The sequence below is a fragment of the Girardinichthys multiradiatus genome, chromosome 9 (assembly GCF_021462225.1).
Source record: "Girardinichthys multiradiatus isolate DD_20200921_A chromosome 9, DD_fGirMul_XY1, whole genome shotgun sequence".
Classification (NCBI taxonomy): domain Eukaryota; kingdom Metazoa; phylum Chordata; class Actinopteri; order Cyprinodontiformes; family Goodeidae; genus Girardinichthys; species Girardinichthys multiradiatus.
The window spans coordinates 25,728,032-25,752,138 of NC_061802.1; the positions used below are offsets into that span (position 1 = coordinate 25,728,032).

The 24,107-nt window shown below is 39.1% G+C and overlaps 3 protein-coding genes and 1 long non-coding RNA gene across 4 annotated transcripts in view; 2 read left to right on the forward strand and 2 right to left on the reverse strand.

The window, feature by feature from the left end:
* LOC124873656 overlaps positions 1-2,329 on the forward strand; it is a 20,048-nt gene extending 17,719 nt beyond the window's left edge. The window contains exon 4 of the mRNA XM_047374464.1: positions 1,052-2,329. The gene's annotated coding sequence lies outside the window, so the exon portion shown is untranslated. The remainder of the gene's footprint in view (positions 1-1,051) is intronic.
* mydgf (myeloid-derived growth factor) overlaps positions 1-9,569 on the reverse strand; it is an 11,968-nt gene extending 2,399 nt beyond the window's left edge. Inside the window, exons 1-5 of the mRNA XM_047374466.1 lie at positions 9,318-9,569; positions 8,249-8,299; positions 8,107-8,168; positions 6,336-6,417; positions 680-752 (exon numbers count right to left, since the gene is read on the reverse strand). Of these exons, the coding sequence (XP_047230422.1) occupies positions 680-752; positions 6,336-6,417; positions 8,107-8,168; positions 8,249-8,299; positions 9,318-9,464 (415 nt within the window). The 5' untranslated portion in view covers positions 9,465-9,569. The remainder of the gene's footprint in view (positions 1-679; positions 753-6,335; positions 6,418-8,106; positions 8,169-8,248; positions 8,300-9,317) is intronic.
* On the forward strand, positions 9,509-15,857 carry LOC124873659. The gene is made up of 3 exons (XR_007039594.1): positions 9,509-9,639; positions 12,291-12,467; positions 15,726-15,857. It is a non-coding gene; the product is annotated as an uncharacterized LOC124873659 (long non-coding RNA).
* On the reverse strand, positions 15,275-22,116 carry loxl5a (lysyl oxidase-like 5a). The gene is made up of 7 exons (XM_047374465.1): positions 21,218-22,116; positions 20,054-20,162; positions 18,637-18,774; positions 16,323-16,479; positions 16,063-16,158; positions 15,819-15,934; positions 15,275-15,733 (listed from the first exon to the last, which is right to left on the reverse strand). Exons 1-7 carry the CDS (start codon positions 22,107-22,109, stop codon positions 15,727-15,729), a joined length of 1,515 nt encoding a protein of 504 aa, XP_047230421.1. The 5' UTR covers positions 22,110-22,116; the 3' UTR covers positions 15,275-15,726.
* Positions 22,117-24,107: the final 1,991 nt, after the last annotated feature.

A 24,107-nucleotide genomic window follows, 5' to 3' on the forward strand; every position in this document is an offset into this window, starting at 1 on the left:
TAGAATAACTGATTTGTATGATTTAAATGATCATTTTAAAGAAAAAGAAAACATTAAATGGTTTGTGTTTATTTAATACCAGAGAATACTACTACATAGTATTTTTACAATAGTTTTTACCTGTAGTTACTACTTCCTCCTATAGATGTCTCTGTTTGGGTTACTCTGACCTGAACATCCCTCTTTTGTGTTGAAGGGCAGGCAGGAACATAAAAAGAGTTTTAGGACTGGAGTAATTAAAAAGCCCCTTACATACTGTACTACACTCGGATAAGCAATCTATCCCTGGAATTCGTTGCTCCCGCTGTTTCTCAGTGATGGGATTATCCTTAAGTCTGTCATCGTCACTGAGTTCGGAGCCTGTAAGCCTCTGTACTTTAGCGTCTAATCTGCTGAAAATGACAGCTGAAGTAAATTGCTGGTCGAGGTGACTTGTCAAATCCTGCTAATCACAGCCTGGAACATAAGCCCCAATGGGGATTTGTGCAGGAGCTGAAGAACAACAAATGATGCTACAGGGACAACTGTAAAACCCACTCACAGCTGGAGCGTATGCTTCGCAGGGGACTCTGCAGGGAGCTTGCAACGTGATAATGGGAGGGTTGGAGGCAGAGAAAGAAACTGATGTGACAGGCAGAGGAAGTTGATTGAACACTCAGAGACACAATCAATTTCTCACCTGTTGATTCTCCTATGGTAAATTCCTCTGGCTTCAGAGGCACGTCACGCTGTCCTGCTGCTGCTGTTTGTGACTGGAGATGCATCCCGATGGAGGAGGAGGAGAAGTTGGAAAACAGAAACAAAAAGAGAATTATAAAGCCTGATAAGAGGCAGTATAGAGAACAATGCCATTCTAATCTATTGGCGTATACAATTTTATGTTAAACTGTTAACTTGCACATATTCAAATAAAACAAAGCAAATTTGCAGAGGGGAAAAAAAAGGAGGAAAGAATCAGCGGCAAGGTTAAAGAGAGGTGTTTGTGTATGCAAGGTTGTTTCCGTCCCCTCGCTCAGTGAAGTTATTTTCTCTGTTTGTCTTTTTCTTGTAGGGCACAGAGCCAGAGCAGGAGGAGGAAACATGTTCTCTCTCCCTCTCTTTCTAATGACGCGAGTGTCAGGACTGTCCTTGCTGGGGGAAAGGAGGCGTGTCAAGGTGTGCCTCGCATCGCCTCGCCTCATGGACCGCGACCACATCAGACACGGCAGGCCGCCACAAAGTGACTGACCTCAGAGTGCAGACATTAACCTTCCACCGAAAACATTATGTGCAGAGACACAACTCCAAGTCTAACTCCGAAAACTAAGAAACGTTTGTCTTTCTGGCTTGCATTAAGTTGTAAAGAGTTGGGATGGAGCTGAAGCCATCGTTAGCGGACGAAGGATGTAAAAATGCAGAGGTGTCAATCTCATAACAGATTTAATGGAGGAGACGGAGGCGGGGGCGGGGGGGAGTAGCAAGCAACCAAAGATCAGGTGGTAACATTTGTTTTTATAGTCAGGGATATTCAGTCAGTCAGATAAGGGTATGAAACTAATATGAATTATTGCCAATAATGTTAGCAAGAAAACTTATAGGTTCTAATAATAACACTTGTGATTCATTCCCGCCTTCTTAAGATTGTCAAAAAAACTTCCATTCGGGCTAAAAATATTTACCAAATGTAGCTGAGCAACTGAAATCCACTTCCCTTCATTTTTCAGAGGTACTTTAAAGGTTGCTTACTTGAGATTTTTGAGGACTTCCTAAAAAGAAAACCAGCTCCAGGGAGATGAGTCTTGATCTTTGTTTATGACAGGGTTTCTCCACATTGTTGCGTTTGTCGTCTAAACCAGACACCAGTTTAGGAACTACAGGTCCACTGTAAAATGGCCCTTTATGGGTTTTTTTTAATGAGCATTTATCTGCAGGTGAATAACTAAAAACCCAATTCCAGGTAAAAAAAAATAATTAAGTTATGCTTTAGCAAATATAAAATGAGAGATTCAAAGGCTGTATGAATTAATAATAAAGCACTTTATATTTTTTATAAACCCTAGTTCTTTAAACTTTTAGATAACAGAATAAATACATTTTATAGACTCAGTTGTCGTTTTTTCCCCACACTTATCCAGAGCTGGAACACAATAAAAGCTTATTCCATACTTTTCCAGACTGTGATGAGCTTGATGAGTATTGAGACTGCCATTGTGACTCAGTCATACAATAAACCCCTTCCCTAATGTTATATGTGCAACGTTATGTCACCTAATTTTCATGCTGATCTAGGAGAGCCACGGTTCGGTTGACAAGTTCTGCCATTAAATATCTATTTTGACACAGAAAATGAGATCAAAGTGTCGATAGTGACATCTCTTTTTTTCTCATGTTACACCAAATGCGCTGCCTAATAGGAGAAGGCAGTACACACAGATACACACAGATACACACAGATACACACAGATACACACAGATACACACAGATACACATACATATATATATACAGGTCCTTCTCAAAATATTAGCATATTGTGATAAAGTTCATTATTTTCTATAATGTCATGATGAAAATTTAACATTCATATATTTTAGATTCATTGCACACTAACTGAAATATTTTAGGTCTTTTATTGTCTTAATACGGATGATTTTGGCATACAGCTCATGAAAACCCGAAATTCCTATCTCACAAAATTAGCATATTTCATCCGACCAATAAAAGAAAAGTGTTTTTAATACAAAAAACGTCAACCTTCAAATAATCATGTACAGTTATGCACTCAATACTTGGTCGGGAATCCTTTGGCAGAAATGACTGCTTCAATGCGGCGTGGCATGGAGGCAATCAGCCTGTGGCACTGCTGAGGTCTTATGGAGGCCCAGGATTCTTCGATAGCGGCCTTTAGCTCATCCAGAGTGTTGGGTCTTGAGTCTCTCAACGTTCTCTTCACAATATCCCACAGATTCTCTATGGGGTTCAGGTCAGGAGAGTTGGCAGGCCAATTGAGCACAGTGATACCATGGTCAGTAAACCATTTACCAGTGGTTTTGGCACTGTGAGCAGGTGCCAGGTCGTGCTGAAAAATGAAATCTTCATCTCCATAAAGCTTTTCAGCAGATGGAAGCATGAAGTGCTCCAAAATCTCCTGATAGCTAGCTGCATTGACCCTGCCCTTGATAAAACACAGTGGACCAACACCAGCAGCTGACACCCCAGACCATCACTGACTGTGGGTACTTGACACTGGACTTCTGGCATTTTGGCATTTCCTTCTCCCCAGTCTTCCTCCAGACTCTGGACCTTGATTTCCGAATGACATGCAGAATTTGCTTTCATCCGAAAAAAGTACTTTGGACCACTGAGCAACAGTCCAGTGCTGCTTCTCTGTAGCCCAGGTCAGGCGCTTCTGCCGCTGTTTCTGGTTCAAAAGTGGCTTGACCTGGGGAATGCGGCACCTGTAGCCCATTTCCTGCACACGCCTGTGCACGGTGGCTCTGGATGTTTCTACTCCAGACTCAGTCCACTGCTTCCACAGGTCCCCCAAGGTCTGGAATCGGCACTTCTCCACAATCTTCCTCAGGGTCCGGTCACCTCTTCTCGTTGTGCAGCGTTTTCTGCCACACTTTTTCCTTCCCCCAGACTTCCCACTGAGGTGCCTTGATACAGCACTCTGGGAACAGCCTATTCCTTCAGAAATTTCTTTCTGTTTCTTACCCTCTTGCTTGAGGGTGTCAATAGTGGCCTTCTGGACAGCAGTCAGGTCGGCAGTCTTACCCATGATTGGGGTTTTGAGTGATGAACCAGGCTGGGAGTTTTAAAGGCCTCAGGAATCTTTTGCAGGTGTTTAGAGTTAACTCGTTGATTCAGATGATTAGGTTCATAGCTCGTTTAGAGACCCTTTTAATGATATGCTAATTTTGTGAGATAGAAATGTTGGGTTTTCATGAGCTGTATGCCACAATCATCCGTATTAAGACAATAAAAGACCTGAAATATTTCAGTTAGTGTGCAATGAATCTAAAATATATGAATGTTAAATTTTCATCATGACATTATGGAAAATAATGAACTTTATCACAATATGCTAATATTTTGAGAAGGACCTGTATATATATACACACATATATATATATATATATATATATATATATATACACACACACACACAGCGCACTCTGCCCCCTTGAACTTTTCATCCTCTTGCCACTTTTCAGGCTTCAAACATTAAGATATAAAATTCAAATTATTTGTGAAGAATCAACAACAAGTGGGACACAATCGTGAAGTGGAATGAAATTTATTGGATGAGTCAAACGTTTTTAACAAATAAAAAACTGAAAAGTGGGGCGTGCAATATTATTTGGCCCCTTTACTTTCAGTGCAGCAAACTCACTCCAGAAGTTCAGTGAGGATCTCTGAATGATCCAATGTTGTCCCAAATGACTGATGATGATAAATAGAATCCACCTGTGTGTAATCAAGTCTCTATATAAATGCACCTGCTCTGTAATAGTCTCAGGGTTCTGTTCAAAGTGCAAATCTACCAAGACCCGGCCGTCCCTCTAAACTTTCATCTCGAACAAGGAGAAGACTGATCAGAGATGCAGCCAAGAGGCCCATGATCCCTCTGGATGAACTGCAGAGATCTACAGCTGAGGTGAGAGAGTCTGTCCATAGGACAACAATCAGTCGTACACTGCACAAATCTGGCCTTTATGGAAGAGTGGCAATAAGAAAGCCATTTCTCAAAGATATCCATAAAAAGTCTCGTTTAAATTTTGCCACAAGCCACCTGGGAGACACACCAAACATGTGGAAGAAGGTGCTCTGGTCAAATGAAACCAAAATCGAACTGTTTGGCCACAATGCAAAACGATATGTTTGGCGTAAAAGCAATACAGCTCATCACCCTGAACACACCATCCCTACTGTCAAACATGGTGGTGGCAGCATCATGGTTTGGGCCTGCTTTTCGTCAGCAGGGACAGAGAAGATGATCAAAATTGATGGGAAGATGGATGGGGCCAAATACAGGACCATTCTGGAAGAAAACCTGTTGGAGTCTGCAAGAGACCTGATTTATCTTCCAACAAGACAATGATCTAAAACATACAGCCAAATCTACAATGGAATGGTTCACAGATAAACGTATCCAGGTGTTGGAATGGCCAAGTCAAAGTCCAGACCTGAATCCAATCGAGAATCTGTGGAAAGAGCTGAAGACTGCTGTTCATGAACGCTCTCCATCCAACCTCACTGAGCTCGAGCTGTTTTGCAAGGAAGAATGGGAAAGAATTTCAGTCTCTCGATGTGCAAAACTGATAGAGACAAACCCCAAGAGACTTGCAGATGTAATTGCAGCAAAGGGTGGTGCTACAAAGTATTAATGCAAGGGGGCCAAATAATATTGCACGCCCCACTTTTCAGTTTTTTATTTGTTAAAAACGTTTGACACATCCAATAAATTTAATTCCACTTCATGATTGTGTCCCACTTGTTGTTGATTCTTCACAAGAAATTAGAATTTTATATCTTTATGTTTGAAGCCTGAAATGTGGCAAGAGGTTGAAAAGTTCAAGGGGGCCGAATACTTTCGCAAGGCACTGTATGTATGTGTGTGTGTGTTTGTATCTATATATATATATATATAAGCACACAAGAAGCTGCAGGACATGAAAGTAGCCTTGGGTTTTATCCCTGAGTTTGACATGTGTGTTGCTGGTTATTTGCAGGCTGTGCGAAAAGATGTTCAGCAGGAATTCACCTTGATTTTCTGACATTTGTGCAGATACTGAGTAATGAAAAGCTTTTATCTCTCTACTGACGGCGCGTATGAGGCAGAATGGAAACATCAAGCAGAAATTCTTCAGTGATGTTCGTTAGTTTGCCTCAGCCTGATGGGGTTTGGGGCAGCAGGGCTTTTGATGAATAAGAGCTCTCTAAGGGAATGACCCATGGTTGAAGGGTCAATTCTGTAAAAAAAATCATAAGGGATGTTTTTTTTAAATATAATTTCATTTGGCTTAATGCCACTATTGATTCTTGATATTTTGGCTCAACAGCAGACAAAGAAACTTATCATTTAGCTCTCCTTAGTATTTATTATTGTTATTGCTACCTTATTTAACCAGGAAAGACCTAATAAGATTTAAAATCTTATTTACAAGGGTGACTGGGAGGAAAACAGCACTAAAAGACATTGCACATCAAATTTTACAAATTATCAAACATCAGTGGTCACCACTGATATTTGGTTGGTAGGGTGGCTATCTCTCCTGAGGATTAAGATCAGCAGGCAACATCAACACAAATTTGTGTAAAAGCTGCAAAAACATAATTAACAGTTATACTTACAAAAGCATTGGCGTATTCAATTTTGGCTCCTTTCAGCTCAGCTTTGAACTGGGTGAAGAACAGGTATGATTTTCCCTGAGGCCTGAAAGTAATTAAAAGCAGAAATATTTAACAACAATAATCCAAGAACACGGTCCATTCAGTATGCAGCGCTGTGAAAAAGGATTTGCTCCCCAATAGATTCCTTTCTTTTTGCTTTTCATCACACTCAAATGTTTCAGATCGCATAAAAAATTTATAATCAGACAAAACTAACCAGAGTACATTTTACAAATGATTTCATTAAAAAAAGGGGAAAAATACATATCCCAACCAACCTGAGCATATTGCAAAAAGTTAACACCACCTAAAGCTAATTAATACTTCTGGCCCCCTTAGATACAATGGTCATCAAGTGTTTTTGCGATTACATACAATGAGTCCATCACTATGGAGGAGTTTTGGCCCACTCTTTGCAGAAATGTTTTTATTCAACCACATTGGAGGGTTTATGAGCATGACTAGACTTTGACTAGGCCGCTCTAGGACCTTCACTTTGTTTTGAGCCATTTGGATGTGGACCTGCTGCTGTACTTGGGATCATTGCCCAGCTGCATAAAACAAGTTAACTTGAGCTTAAAGTCACAAACATGTAAAGGGAACCAAATCTTACAAAACATTCCACTTTTATACCACAACTGCACATATTGTCTCAGAAGTCTTGAGGGTCATCCAGCCTTTTTTTGGCAAATGTGAGACAAGCATTTGTGTTCTTTTTGTCTGATGTGGTTTTTGTCCCAAGGATCCCTTTATGAACCAGTATCTTTCTGACTGTTGAATCATTACCTTAATCAAGGCAAGTGAGACCTGCAGGGCTCTAGATGTTGTGGTTTATTTTGTGATCTCCTGGATGAGCTGCTAATGTACTACTGGAGAATTTTTGGAAGATTGGTCAATCTTGCTAAAACTCCCCACTGTTTTGTCTTTTCTCCATGTGTGGATAATGGCTCACACTGCGGTTCACTGAAGTTCCAAAGCATTAGGAATGGGTTTGGAGCCCTTTCCAGGCAGACAGATATGCTGTTTGTTTTTGTTTTTTTTAGATTTTTCAGCCTACTTCATGTTGTCATACAGGTTCTATTCAAGTAATATTCACCTATTTGACTGAATTAAAACAATTCTGCAAACAAGAGTGGGTCAAAAATCCTCCAAAATAATGAAAATAACTTACTGCCAAGGTACTGCTTAATGGCAGTTGTTGCTGCCAAGGGCGGACAACCAGTTATTAGGTTTAGGGGACAATAAATGTATCAGGGTCTGGTTGGTTTGGACTGCTTTTTTGTCTTTCTGAAATTAATCTATCATAATCATGTAAAAGCTACATTTTCTATGTACTCTTGTCATCTTTGTTTGATATTAAGACTTTCCTGATGATCTGAAACATTTCAATCTAACAAAAAGAAAATCTTAACAATATCACATTGTTATGGGATTCATTTAAAATCTTTCTCAGCAGACTAAAATCAATCAAGGGACGCAGAGGAGCGACAGATGGGACACGTTTGTGATGATAAGGACAAGGTCAGCAAACTGGAGAGGAGAAACCACCACAGGCAGTTTGGTATGGTGAGTGGGCAGGTATTACTCATGTCGTGAGGACACACATCTGTTCACACAGTCACATTATGGGAATGAGTCTTCCTTATCAGGACAGAGCGAAAGCATCCATTTCTGGTGAAGACACGTTTTGAATGCAAATCGATGAATCGTGTGCAAGTTGTGCATCTCTCACCTCCACACAGAGCAAGAAAACAGCTTGTCGTCTTCACTCAGGCCCACACTCATCAGCCATTGCTGATTTAAAGGAGAAGAATATTTCTGGGATTAATATCCAATAAAACTGTAGGGAATGAAGTGATCCAGACAACACATACCTCATTGGTTCCTCCCTGTGAAGCATAAGTGAATGTGCACTCATACTCGCGCTGAAACAAGACAGTAAGTGGTTTGGTGTCAATTACAGCACAATCTGCATGACATATTGTTTTAATTATCAATTTGTTTGTTTATATTTAACAACAAACCAATGAGATGTATCAACTGACCCATTATTCACTTATACAGCTATGGAATTAACATAAAAAATGAACCAGAGATCCATATTTGCTAAATAAATATGTAACTCCACTGTGACTTAAGATGAAGTCATTTTTTATTAGTAGTATATCTGTTCTAAAATCCCTCTGAGATGTTTACCTCGAGTAAGGCTAGGGCTTTAGTCACAACGTAGTTTTTATTTTTTGCAATTGACTAAAAACAACAGTGTAAAAGTAGAAACTTTCTAACATAACAGAACAGAAAACACTGGAATATGATTTAAAATGATGAAACCTGTGAAGACTCGTTATACCAATAGTTGTAGTACCGATGTACAGAGGCAGGATAGATAAAGTGTAGGAACTACAGAGAAAATTATATTAAAACATGGCATTCTCATTGAATATCATTGAAATCTAATTTATTCCGGTAATTTAATTCAACAAGTGAAACTCGTTATATAGATTTATTGAACGCATAGTGATACGGTTCAGTAATATAAAAAAAAAAAAAACCAAACGTCTCGTCCAATCAATGAAGCCCCTGTGGCAGCTCAACATAGACGTGTCAGCGTCTCACAGGCTGTGTCGTCATCACTTAACGACTACACCTGACCAGAGGAATGTAGTTTTTCGGCTTTTATCGTTAAAAGTACCAAATTCGACACATTAATTAAATAAAGATACATCCTCAACATGTAATTTTTTTTTAAAATATGTTAGATTATATTACTATTTTTATGAATTCAGACTTAAATCGACAACAAAGGGATGGAAATTTGACTTCATTTAAACCTGCAGGATTAAGAAGCGCCCGGGTTAAAAACAACGGCAGGTTTTTGTTTCCATGGCAACTCAATTTAAATGGTAAATTAATGGGGTCAAAAAATAAAGAAAAGCGTCTTACAATTCCCTCAGAGAAAGCGTGCACAACTCCTCCAGGCTTGACGTTAAATTCCACCGTCTTTGTCTGCTCAGGTGAAGTTTTTGCCGTGACACACAGGGACATTAAAGTCCATAAAAGCAGAAGTGACATTTTAACGAAGAGCAGCATTTTCTTGCTGGGTATCTAATCTCGACCTCCTCTGATTCGTGGTGGTGTTTCACTCCGTTCAGGTAGTTCGAGTAGGAAGATGTCCCGTCGAGTGTTAATGTCGTCAGACCCTGCGTCACGCTGCGAACCACTGCCAGCAACAGCAAACACGAAGAGGAAAACATTAAAATAATAAGTACAAAGAAAAAACACGTTTTAAATTTTATTTCATAACTTTTAGCATTACATTTCTTTAAAAACTAACACAGTCAGTGTGTACCATTTACACCACACGGGGACGCCCTTGTCCAACTAATGCAACATCCTTTTATACATACATACATACATACATAAATACTAAATGATATTCATTATTTTCCTCTTTATTTTCAGATTAATGTTTCTTTTTTCTTTTTAGCATTTATAGAGGAATTTGCATTTTCTCTGCCTGATTAATATATTATATTTAGTTGTGGCATTTTTTCCATGGATTTTTATGGGGGTTTTCTTTTACCTTTGTTTTTTCTTTCTTTTCACATTTTCTATATTTACTTGCAAAATATTTACATAATGTGGTTGCATATTACAGTTATTTTTAAAATATAATTGTTTGTTTGTTTTTAGTAATAAACATTTTCAATTATGTACCTTTGGGCTTTCTGTCTCTAGTGGTATAGAAGAATGAATGGTTTATTTGTTTTTTTACATTGATCTTTCTCTGAAATTATTTTTTACATCTATAGCAATTTTCAGTGAGATATCAAAACTACATCTCTGTAAGTAGATCTAAATAAAGAACATATGGGATGAAAACATTTTTGGCATCTCTGTAAAATATGCTAAGTTTGTAAGCACATGTGAACAAACAACACAAGTCAAATATCCATTCATAAAACGTTATTGCTTCTGTAAACTTTTCTTCCCAGTGTTAATTCAATTATAAATGCCTTTTTCTCACAAATTGGCCACAGAGAAGCAATCAAAGGTCTGCCAAAAACACGTTTGGTGTAGCAAATGCTGTAAATTGTGTGATTTTGTTACACGGGAGACACCAGTTTACTGATGTCTTGTCCTGCATGTCTGCTTGTATGTGTGTTTTTTATCCTCTGGAGGCATTTAACAATCTCTGTGTCACAGATGAACACATTTGCTTCGAGAGGAGACATCCTAACATTGTCTGGCACTCATGTGCAAAGTCCACAAAACATTGTAAGCATTTGCAGCAAAATTTAGACACAAAACAACCAGAGTTTCAGCTGGACAACCTTTTCACCCATATCTGCCTTCTCTTTACACTGACTGACATATATTCCTCCTCATCCAGAGAACTTTCCTGCCAAATCCAACTACTCAGCCCAAACAAAATACAGAAGCCGGATTAAAAACAGGGTGCATTTACTCAGGTAGCCAGCTGGGTGCTTTGATATTTATACACCAGCTTTATAATGAAAAGCACTGCCATCATCAGACAGGGAAAGCATCCTTTATATGTCCTGACTCACATACTTCTTGTTCTTCCTGGTAAATATTGCCCACTCTGCATTAGACACAAGACTGTTTCATAGGAGAGAAAATTATTTCCTCATTTCATTCCCTCTCCGCTCGCACAAATAGCTTTCACTCTTTGGTGCCAACAAACAATTCCCTGAAAAGTAAACATGAGCCACAGACAGTGAAACAGAACGTCAGCATCAAGCAGGTGCCAAATTATTTCACTAATAATGCAAACTCAATGCTTCAGACTCTGCACTCAGTGAGCAGCACTAAAACCCAACACTTCTGTGCCTCAGTGCTGTGTTTGTATTTATAATAGTTGGAATCAGCTGCATTTAAACTGATGTGTAGAAACATCAATCTATGTACATCGAAAAGGTTTTCCTAACGTGAGTAACATATCAGATAACTTTCCCGTTGTGTTATCTGTTCATTATATCTTGTTCATGTCTGTCTGAAATGCCTAAATTTACTTGTTAATTCAACTTATATAACTCTCATTTAACAAACCTTGTTTAAATAAAAAAAACTATTTTTTTTGTCTCAATTCTGAATGATTTTCAAAATATGAGTGCCTTATCACAAACTACTCACCAGAGCTATAGTAAAAACTAGTTTAAACATATTCACTAAAATGATAAAAGTTTTTACTTAGAAACAGCCAAAGAGGCTCATGGTGACTGGAGGAGCTGGAGAAATCCACAGTGAACAAATGTTTTGCCAGAACAGCTATTAGTCATGCACTCCACAAAACTGGCCTTAATGGAAAAGTGACAAAAAGAAAAACAGAAGCCCTGTTTGGAAATCGATTAGTTTTTGCTTTATTTATTTATCTCACTAATATTATACTTTCATTCATTATTTGTTATAAATTCTCTGATTTTTGACAACAAGACAACAATTTGAGTCTTTCGCTTCTATTTCAGTTTTTTGTTGACATAATTACGTGCCACATTTTGTCATCAAGTTATTAGTTGTGAATTTCCACAATCTTCTTTGCTACCGCTGAGTGAAAATACCTAATTGAATCTATAGTTCAAATGAAGAATTGGACTTTGCTAAAGAGTAAGCTCACAGTGTGCATTAGAATTAAACTTTCCCCAAGACCTTCTCTTTGATCTGTTTAAGAAACAAACTGGCATCTGGTTTGTGTCCCTTCAGTCTGTCCTGTTGGCTCTGACATGCTGACCGGCAGTCTCAGACAGTTGGTTCTCCGTGTGCAGCCGTGCAGACAGTCTGTCCACGATAAGAATGACTGAGTTGACGAGCTACTGAGGTCAGCAGTTTGCAGACAGGTTTTCCTGGCCGTCACTGGATCTGTGAAATTTCTCTTCTCCTCGCCATCTCTCAAAGGATGCAGCCCTGCCCATCCTGCACGGCCTGCAGGCTCGGCACGCCACCCTGCCCTGAGTAAACAGCACCTGGAGGCTTTGTCGTGACCCTCCATCACACTCAGACTCACAGCAGTGGCTCAACTCTTTAAGGCTCTGGCCAAAGAAGGCACTGGCTCTACAAAGAGGCAATGTTTGGGTAAGAGGATGAATGAAATGGGGTTGAATCTGGTGTAATTTGATTATATGTTTTATAAACGGCAAAGAATTCTAGCAGTGAGCCAAAAAATACCTTCGAATGGAACACTCCCTCATTTCCAAATTGCCTGCATGTTGTTTACATAAACATCCAGTTATTTTGAAATGACTTTAAACTTATCAAGATTTAGTACTAACACTGATGAAATTTAAAAACTTACTAAAATAAATTTGTATTCAGTTGTAAGAGTTTAAAAACACTTTTGCTTATAAAGTAAAGGTGACTTGTGGCATATAAAAGCATTAAAAGCAACTTCTGGGTTTTTAAGTTTGTGGTATTTTTCATGGATTCCAAACAGCTCAATTTAAAAGGGGCAAAAAGGAATCATCGTTTGAATTAATTACCTGCATTTATTATTTATATGCGCCCACATGCCAGCTACTAAACAGCTTGTCATCTGAACTTGGCAACAAAGTGCAAATAAGCTGAGACGTTCCCAGGAGGCTGACTTGGAGTTACTGCCAGATGCAGAAATGTTTTCCCAATCAGTCATCCACTACAAATACACACAAACAGGCTCCTGGTGTGATGCAGTGTTTATTTTCCTGTTATTTCCAAGTCGCAAGTATGCAAAGTGGAAAAATTGCAGGTATTTTTCAGAGGAGTCAAGCAATGAACCACCCAAAATTCAAATGCTCCTTAGATTTTGGTGATTGCATGTTTTCATCATCAGGAATAATTCTGACTTGTTAATGAATGGCATCCCTTTGTTTAAACAAAAATCCAGAAAAACTTTAAACAGAAGATATAATAGAAATTGAAAAGATTGTTTAATCAGCTCAATCTTACAGTGGAAAAAACTGGGCAAAATCTGCCAAAACTCAACTTTATTTATAAAGCCCTTTTAAAACACAAGCGAAACTCAAAGTGCTAAACAAGGCAAAACCAAAACATAAAACAACAGACATTGCAATAAAACACATTTAAATAGGAAGAAAAAGAAATACAGAAATAATGCAAAAACATTGCCCTTTTGCATTGTAACTGTATCAATACTTAAGGACTTGTAACAATTATGACAAAAGGCTTTAAACACTCATTATGTAAACCTATGGAACATGTTTTCCTGTTTGTAAGGCAGGCATACAGTTCTTAGCTTGCCTCTGTCCTGTATTGCTTTTATATACTAAAGGTATTTGTTCATATAAATAACATTTAACACTTAGCTTAGCATCGTTTACAGCCCTCTTTCAGCCTTAATCAGCATGTTATAGATCCAGAACAAACATCTAAATATTGTCATCTTTTCTTGCTGTGGCATTGGTCATACTGAAAAAATAGAAAAATCCAACCATTACAGGTCCTTCTCAAAATATTAGCATATTGTGATAAAGTTCATTATTTTCCATAATGTCATGATGAAAATTTAACATTCATATATTTTAGATTTATTGCACAATAACTGAAATGTTTCAGGTCTTTTATTGTCTTAATACGGATGATTGTGGCATACAGCTCATGAAAACCCAAAATTCCTATCTCACAAAATTAGCATATTTCATCCGACCAATAAAAGAAAAGTGTTTTTAATACAAAAAACGTCAACCTTCAAATAATCATGTACAGTTATGCACTCAATACTTGGTCGGGAATCCTTTGGCAGAAATGACTGCTTCAATGCGGCGTGGCATGGAGGCAATCAGCCTGTGGCACTGCTGAGGTCTTATGGAGGCCCAGGATGCTTCGATAGCGGCCTTTAGCTCATCCAGAGTGTTGGGTCTTGAGTCTCTCAACGTTCTCTTCACAATATCCCACAGATTCTCTATGGGGTTCAGGTCAGGAGAGTTGGCAGGCCAATTGAGCATAGTGATACCATGGTCAGTAAACCATTTACCAGTGGTTTTGGCACTGTGAGCAGGTGCCAGGTCGTGCTGAAAAATGAAATCTTCATCTCCATAAAGCTTTTCAGCAGATGGAAGCATGAAGTGCTCCAAAATCTCCTGATAGCTAGCTGCATTGACCCTGCCTTTGATAAAACACAGTGGACCAACACCAGCAGCTGACACGGCACCCCAGACCATCACTGACTGTGGGTACTTGACACTGGACTTCTGGCATTTTGGCATTTCCTTCTCCCCAGTCTTCCTCCAGACTCTGGCACCTTGATTTCCGAATGACATGCAGAATTTGCTTTCATCCGAAAAAAGTACTTTGGACCACTGAGCAACAGTCCAGTGCTGCTTCTCTGTAGCCCAGGTCAGGCGCTTCTGCCGCTGTTTCTGGTTCAAAAGTGGATGTTTCTACTCCAGACTCAGTCCACTGCTTCCGCAGGTCCCCCAAGGTCTGGAATCGGCCCTTCTCCACAATCTTCCTCAGGGTCCGGTCACCTCTTCTCGTTGTGCAGCGTTTTCTGCCGCACTTTTTCCTTCCCACAGACTTCCCACTGAGGTGCCTTGATACAGCACTCTGGGAACAGCCTATTCATTCAGAAATTTCTTTCTGTGTCTTACCCTCTTGCTTGAGGGTGTCAATAGTGGCCTTCTGGACAGCAGTCAGGTCGGCAGTCTTACCCATGATTGGGGTTTTGAGTGATGAACCAGGCTGGGAGTTTTAAAGGCCTCAGGAATCTTTTGCAGGTGTTTAGAGTTAACTCGTTGATTCAGATGATTAGGTTCATAGCTCGTTTAGAGACCCTTTTAATGATATGCTAATTTTGTGAGATAGGAATTTTGGGTTTTCATGAGCTGTATGTCAAAATCATCCGTATTAAGACAATAAAAGACCTGAAATATTTCAGTTAGTGTGCAATGAATCTAAAATATATGAATGTTAAATTTTCATCATGACATTATGGAAAATAATGAACTTTATCACAATATGCTAATATTTTGAGAAGGACCTGTAAGTGATGTCCTGTTGGCAAAAGGAGATTTGATTAATACCAAGGGTGCCAAAGATTGTGACACCCAGGATTTTGTTAAAAACTATTTTTGAACACAGAATTTCTTCCCCACTAAATAAATGTTCTCAAATTAAAGGTTGGATTTTTCTAAGGTTTTCAGTGAGAGGTCATAAACTGTAATAATAGATTTAGTTTTTTATTCTTTTTACACCTTTTAACATGGTTGCCAATAAGTGTGTCAGGAGGTGTATCATAAATATGAAGGTTACTTCTGGAGCAAACACTGAAACAGCATCAGAACAGTAGCAGCTTCACTTTAAGAACAACCAAAGCATACATGTCTGTGTCTTCTGCAGGTCAGCTCCTGAAAAACATGGACGGCAATGATTAACTTTGTGTTTTCTATGCTGAGTCATGATGAAAAAAAAGACACTCCACGTCAGACTTACACGACGATCCTGCAGTTTCTCGCCTGGACGTAGCTTCCCGTGTACCTGATGTCGCACCTCACCCCGTTGTTGGAGAAATCGGACTCCTGGACCAGCTGGGAGGGGTTCACCGTCACCTGGACAACAGTTTAAGAAAACTATGAGGTGTAAGTTGGATTCTGGCTGAATTAAAAAAAAAAAAAAACACACAGAGGAGATAAGTTGTTAAAATGTGAAAACAGTTGTCGCAGATCTGCAATTGTACCTTCAGAATGTAATTTCCCGGTGGCACATCAGTGATGTCGATCCACTGGCAGTCAATGTTAGCGTGATATGTATCATAACATCCAGGACCAAGCCCCTTAAAACAAACCAAACTCATTTTATTCATATTTTCTACCTTAATATAGGTGCAATCCGTCTTTTGTTTTCAGGAAAACTTCAGTGAATCAACAAAAACCAACAATAAAAGGAGATTATATAGTTGAAATTAGCAAATCAATTAGCACGTTATGGCAAACTAACTTGTGTGTGAGCGGTGCAGGCAAAGCGTCGCCGTACTCCCGGATCACATGACGTATCCTCCAGACAGAAACTGGCTTTGTGTCCCTCAGCAACCTTCTGTCCAGTGGAGACGTCCAGTAAGTCGTAGTTACTGAAGGCCTCCATGCTGTGGTAATGTCTGGAGAGAGACAGACACGCAAACAAACACTCTCAGAAAGAGGGACTGTACTGAGCTAAACATGGGGTGGAAGCTGGGGTTTCTGTTAGTTGTTGCAAACAGAACCGCACTGTACTTTGCAAAAGTCTTCAGTCACCCTTAATCATTTGGGTTTTGCTTTCAAGAAGCCAGATTGTCTTCTTGACCAATAGTGTTAAATTCATTTTTTCAGGGCTTTTTTTTTGTTGCTCGTTTTCAGTTCATTAGCTGACACTTTCAGAAAACTGTTGTTTGATAAGCTGCTGATTCGAACCAATGAATCATTCATTCATAATCAGATCCCTAAACTCAGGAGGTATACTTGTGTGATGTCTACGCATACAATGCCTTCAAACTTAATATTCCAACCTTTGAACGATTGGTCAAAAGCCATGTAAGGGACACAGAAAGCATGTGGAAGCACGGGCTCTGTTTACGTTAGACCAAAATTAGAAAGTTACCTACATGCTAAACACTGTTTCGAAAAGACAAGTCTATGTCTGTCTGCACCCTCATTGGATGACCCGCCTGCCAATCACATTTAACATCAGCTAATTGGACTATGATGCACTAAATGCATGACAGATTTTCTAAAAGAAAAGTATTTGATTAAGCTTGTCCATGGTCCAGCCTTCCAACAGGACATTGGCCAACAGATCCAGAGCTACAATTGAATGGTTTAGATCAAAGGACATTCATATTTTAGAATGGTCTACTTAAAGTCCAGAATGAAATCCAATTGAGAATCGGTGTCCAGACATCTGCTTTGACTGATTTGGATTGATTGTTGTTGGGACCCACAGCCATGGTTACAATGTGAAAGGCTGTAGCTAACCATTTGGTCACTGTGGACGTTTCTTCAAGCTTTGCCGCCCTGGACAGCTTTTCCTCAGCATGGTTCAGAGGTTAGGTTTGGGCAGAATAATAGAGAAGGATTTAGATTGAAATGATCTAAATGTTTTTCATTTTATGAAGTTTGGCTTTGTTTGTGTTGAACTCAGCTATCTTGGTGCTAGCAGAATATCTGCAGCACACGTGTTCATTTTTGTGTTTTTGTGTTTTTAAAGTTAAGACAAACTTTATTTAAAGGGTAGTTTTAAACACAGAAGATTGGTCATAACACGCCGTCCGCGCTTATGCATTTTAACCCTTTTATTGATGGTATTTTTAAAGGTGTGTGTTTGATTCTGGTGCTGAGCTATCAGCCTCCTTTGTTAGCTTTAACTGCTAACAGCTTAGGACACGTGCTTGCCTGTTAAAGATCATTTACCCAAAAAGGTTGTTAGTTTTCAATCCAGTAAAAAATAGTTCCCTAAACATTATTTTACTAAACTTGATAACTAAATCAACACCATTATGCCCTATTTCTCCAGAAAGATTTTGCTCTTTTCCAAAATATTTCCTTAAATATTTTATCATTTCCTTAATAATATTTCTTTAAATATTATTTGTACAAATAAAGGCAGCTAATGAGACACCGTTGAGAATTGGTCATCCAGAAGGTTGTTTTTATTCAGCAGATCATTCTTTAAAACATTATTTTATTAAAATAATATTTTATCTGATCTTGCATTGTGAAGGGTTGTCTAAACATTTGCTGATTATTGCCTGAGTTGGTACCAAGACTAAATTAACTTCATTTCCAGATTCTTCAAGATAATCCTTGGTTCTCAAACATAAACATTGCATGGTAATGTTGCATCACTCCTTCGGTCATGATTTTCAATCATCTTTAATTATAATTTGTTTATATTGTACATAGCCCATTAGTCTTCGTTATTCTTTAATTCTGCTTGGTAGTTTAGTTGGATTGTTTTAGCATAGTAAAGAGTTTGTTGATTGAAATATGTTTGAGTTGACTTATTTTTTATAAATTCTTGTATTTTAAGAAATTGTGTGAATTCATTCCATGTGTGCAGAGTTTATGCTGTTCAATAATGTCAGAGCTCGTCTCACACCTTTCTATTTTGTCCTAATACCATCACCTTACTGAGCTGGTATTCACAGGACAATCCTTAACAGACCGAAATATTATTTGATAAAATATTAATATTAAATAACATTCTCAAATTCATAATCACAACATTGTCCACACTTTATCTTTAGGGGACAGGGTCGGTTTTCTATGAGGGAACTCACTGGTGACAGCTGTGCCATTCCCACTCATGTCTGGGTTTTAATGGGAGGAAGTCTGCAGTTCCCTGGTTCTTCACTCTCTGTGGGAAGCGCAGCAAAACTCTGTAGTCCAGGTCACTCACACTCGGATGATATGCAGACCTGTGGAGAAAGGAAATCCAAGACGGTCACTTAGAACACATCTAGGATGGAGCCTCCTCATCTTTACATAGCATTGTCCTCCTGCACTTCACTGCACATTAAATTCCCTGTGATCACCCTCCACAGCAGATTCACTGCAGTGGTCAGGTTCTGTCATGAATTGGTGGTTTTTATTTCCAGCTCTGAAATCCTTTGCCGTCCATTTCAGGGTTTGTTTTGCTATCTCCTCAGATCAGAGGAGAGAAATCATGAGCAGTGGCCAGGTTTGTGCCCAGCAGCTCCTTCACTAAGCTGCTACATCCAAGTGGGACAAAGGCCAACAAACGTCCTCATGTTGCAGCCTCAAACCTGCCTTTCTCTTGGTTAATTCTTCAAATTACAGTCAATTCAGTCCAATCAAATAGAGCAATTCAAACTCAACTATATGCATTCCAATTTGATCCCGGTCATTAAACAATGCAGTCATGTTCAGTTGAGCAACTTTATACACAGTGTATTGCAAACATATTTATTCTCGAAGTTTTACACGTTTGTACTTTACAACCACAAATGTCTATGCATTTTATAGGATTGGGGGTGGACTAACACACAAATGTGAAGTCGAAGGGAAATGGCGCACGGTTTTCAAAATGTATTACAACTAAAAAGCTGGAAAGTGTGCTAAATATTTGTATTCAACCCTGTTTACAGCGATGCCCCTATATGAAGACAGCCATTCTTGAAAGAAACCCATGAGAGGTCCTGTTTGCAGTCTTCCACAAGTTATGTAGGAGGAAGGTGGTCTGGACAGATAAGACCCCAATTAAACTCCTAGGCATACATGAAAAACAATGTGTAGCACATCAACCCCTGATTATACCATACCCACTGTGAAACATGCTGTGAGGATGCTTTTCTTCGGGAGGGACAGGGAAGCTGGTCAGAGTTGATGGGAATATGGATGGAGCTATAGGGAAATCCTAAAAGAAAGGCTGTAAAAGGCATGAGACTGGGGTGGAAGTTCACCTTCCAACAGGATAATGACCCAGAACATGTGGCCAGACATGTTAGAATGGCAAACAAATGAATGCCACTCTTTTCATTTTCAAGAGAAATATTATAGAAAAAGATGCATCATATTCCTTCTGCTTAAAATCATGTGCCATACCGTGTAATACAGTATATCACGTAAAATCCAAATTAAATACATTAATAATTTCATGACATGACAGAATGTGAAAAACTGTATATGCTCCTGAACAACATACATTTTGCAGATTAAATATGAATAAAAAAGTACCTGGAAAGGCAGTTCTCCTCCGCAGCACAGCGAAGTGCATACATCTGTACTCTCTGGATGTACGAGGCTGCTTGGATGTAGTACGGGTCAGGAATTAGGTCTGGCAAACCTATAAATAATAAACGATATGTTACTCAAAAATAGAATAGGAACTTTGGTCTAGTGGTTTCACTAATAGTTGCAAACAGGATATCAAACTTGACCCATTGATGTGATGGATAAAAGTATAAATGGACTGAATTTAAACAGCGCTTTTCTGTTCACACCAATCTCTGAATACACTTTACACTACAGCTGCATTCACCCACTAGAAGAAACAACATACATTGAGATTAAGATCTTTGACAACTTGGTAAGTGTCCTGCCCAGGGGCACATTTACATGGAATTCAACCCACAACTTTCCAATTCCAAGACAACTACTCTATCTTCTAAGCTACATATGTACATCATTTGTTTTAATGTAGGATGTATTGCGTTAAAAAAAACTTTCGATATTTGTAAACAAATATTGGCTTGGTAATGTGGTTTATTTCTAGTTTTTGTACATGATAATAATACATAAAAACTACTTAACAACCAGATACTGGGAGTCTTATGGTGTCTCCTTCTTTAGCAGTTTAAAACCAAAAGACTGAAAGAACCATTTATTCTATTTATTATCATTTACAATTGTCAAATAAGATTCCAGTGCAACACATTGAAAATCAGTGCAGTCAAACAGTAAATATTTATCTCTGAGTAACTGAGTAATATTTTGTTGTTAAGCAGGTTTTATACTTCACATTTTCACACAGTGAAATCACCAAAACAGCAGAAATAAGGACAAAGTATTTAGGAAAACAATTGGCTTTTCCTGATTTTATCTGGATTAATCTTTTTAAAGACTATGTTGAAGACCAGGGGGCATTCTGTTGGATAATTAAAATATGAAAAACAGCCAAAACAGAATTTCCATAAGAATACAAACTCTTATTTTCACATTTTTAAATATTAAGAAACATCAAGTGCATACATAATATAAATATGCATGTAAAAATATAATGTGAAATGAAATCAGTTCAAGCACCGCACACTTTCTAGGTGTACACAATAATAATGGTTATGTTTTATTATGGTTGGTATTAGACAAATAAATTAAAATCCAGTCTGCTGTTCACCTCACCGTTGCGGAAGAACCTGGTGCCGTGGCCGGTCCCTGGTGGGTTGCGCGCGTTCTGCCTGTTCCTGCGGTCTGCTGGGTAAACATTGTAGAAAACCGAGTTCCTGTGGTGGATGCTGTGTGGATCGCTTGCACCTGTTGTATCTGGACTCCTACGAGGGAAATGTATTTCAACTGCGTTGCTGGAATCGTCTACTCCTGGAGTGACTCTGGTTAGGGATTGCGTTCTGGTCAGCTGGGTGATTCGACCATCATTAGCCAGGGTGATCCAAACAGATCTGTGGGCAGAATCCGAGCTTTCAGGGGCGGTCCTGTCGACCAGGCTGTGCGTTAAATCCTGCGCTCTTACTGGTGGCACAGTGGCCTGTTGCGCGCCACTGTCATCCTCAGTACCCCGGCCTCCTCTGGGGATCCCGCTGCCGGAAAACTCCTGGATGAAAACAGCAGAGCTGCTGTTAGACGGAGCCTGGCTTGAACGATAATCCACAACCACATTGGACTGACTATGTGTACCATTCCGATCCGGGGCCAACAGATACTGACCAACATCTGCTCCAAGAATCGAGGTCTCTGTTTGGTCATTTTGCTCAGAGTGATGCTTGGATGTGTCTTGGAGGCTCATAGACCTGGTTCTGGTGGATCTCATGAGCGCAACAGGAGGGTTAACTGGGTTCAAACTGTTTCTTGTTGCCAGTAACAGCTGGGTGCCTCTCCTGTTCTGCGAAGGTAAGCGATACTGAGTTCCAGTGCTGAGCAAACTGTACACCTGACCGTTATTCTCCCACTGAATGCGCTGTCTCCAGGGGCCAACAGGCGTCCGTAAACGGTGCTGACCGCAGCCTAAATGCACCAGGACATCAAGGAGGCAAATAAGAAGAAACCAGAACTTCTCCATGGCTTGCTGCGATTTAGTCTCTGTCTGAAAAGTCCTAAAACTGAGACTGTGTGGGGATATTTGAGTTTGACCAGGAGGAGAGGTCTCAAATCCGCTTGCCTTCGTCACGCAGTTGCGCACAGCATCACCGGCAGGAGGGAAGGGCTTGGGGGAAATTCTCGCCCATGTGTCCGCTTCTGCTTTACTCCTGGTCCGTCAGTGAACTCAAAGTGGACTTCACCATAATTAAAAAGAAATCCCCCACATTTCTCCTGAATACGTCTAAAAAAACACCGATTTTGACGTCATTTTGCAAAAGTGGTAGTGATAGTGGTAAACTTTCTCTCTTCACAAGTCATCTGGTTAATAAATTTGTTTTGTAAAAGCCTCAGAGGTCTGTTAAACAGCATTAGTGAACAAACAGCATCACGGAGACCAAGGAACACAGCAGACAGGTCAATTCATTGGTTCCAAATAAAAGAGTATGGCAAAATTGACCAAGACATGGCTGTCAACAGGGCCGGTTCTAGGCATGCATATAGGAGGGGGCAGGCAGAAATGTGAAGAGGGCATCATCATGGGTACACATTATGCGCATATTTATTATTGTTGTTGATTAGTGTTTTCTTTATGGGATTGGGATAAACTGTGTAGTACTGTGCAATTTGCCAGACTGCACTAATTGGGCTTCTTTTGAACATTTGAATATTTTGAACATTCACAACATTTGGAATGTTTTTAGTAATCATTCATATCACAATAGTTGTCATTGGTGGCAGAAAAGTAAAAACCTGCACATCTCAAAATGTTGTGTCTTTTTACTCATTAATAGCTAATTTATTTTGAAAAAGAGAATGTGTTGAACATGACATCATCAATCAGTGATGGTCGTTGGTTAATCAACTGTCACTGAGAAATTATATTGGTCAATTATAAACGCCCCAAACGCTGTTAAGAGTTCATCTCATATACAATAAGGTGCAGCCTTTACTTTGTTAAGCTTTGACTTTATGTTGAGCGACAGCATCAGAGTGAAGATGAAAATACAAAAGATATCCAGAAATCTAAAACCAGACCAGAACATGCACAGACATTTTTGGAGGCAGGTGCTTCAGCCAAAATAGGGCGTCCATTGTCAATTTTTTTTTAAATAAAATTAAAATAAAAAAACTGGATATATTTATGCTTTTCTAGCCTCCCTTTTCTTGGAATTAACATTAAACATTAAGAAAACACTGGAGAACTCCCTGTTTAAATAGAAAACACTGAACAGTTGAAACATTACACTAATAATAAACTAATAAAGCATTACCAATATTAATATAACTCACCACAATTTCATGTAGCTCAACTTAAGAACCACCTTTCCTTTCAAATCACAAACCTGCTATAGGTAATGTTGACATTAGTTCTCTTATTATGCTAATAAAATCAAACAGACAGCTAAGCAACAGTTTCCTATTTATTCATCATTTTGTGTTTGCTGCTCTATATCATAGAAGATTATATTCAGCCTTCGACATATATTAGCCTGTAATGTTAGCGAGCAAAATGATTCCTCAACTGTTGGGAGTAGAAATGCTTGCATAAAAGCGCTCCTTGAGTTAACGTGACTTTTACCTACACAGAACAGAGTTTGACCTGCATGCTGTAATTATAAAATACTGTATGTTTGTTTCTATTCTTAACACTTTATTGTGAGAATTTGGCTACTAAACATTCAGAAAAAACGGTTGCGGTCATGCTTTTTCGAAAAAGCATGACCGCAACCCTTTTCTTCTTCTGACTTTACCATAAAAATAATTAAGTGAAATGAGTGAACTGGTCTAATTTGTCGTATATCTCCCTCTCTGTCTCTTCCTTAAACCTGACAGTCAGCTGGATTGTGAGCAATGTGTCATGCAGTCATGCATGGATGCTGATTAGAGGAAAATGCAAGCGTTTTTCAGCAGGTGTGGTGCCAAAATGGTGGGGGCTTGTGCTTGTGTGATTGAGAATTGATATGAGGGGGCCAGGCAT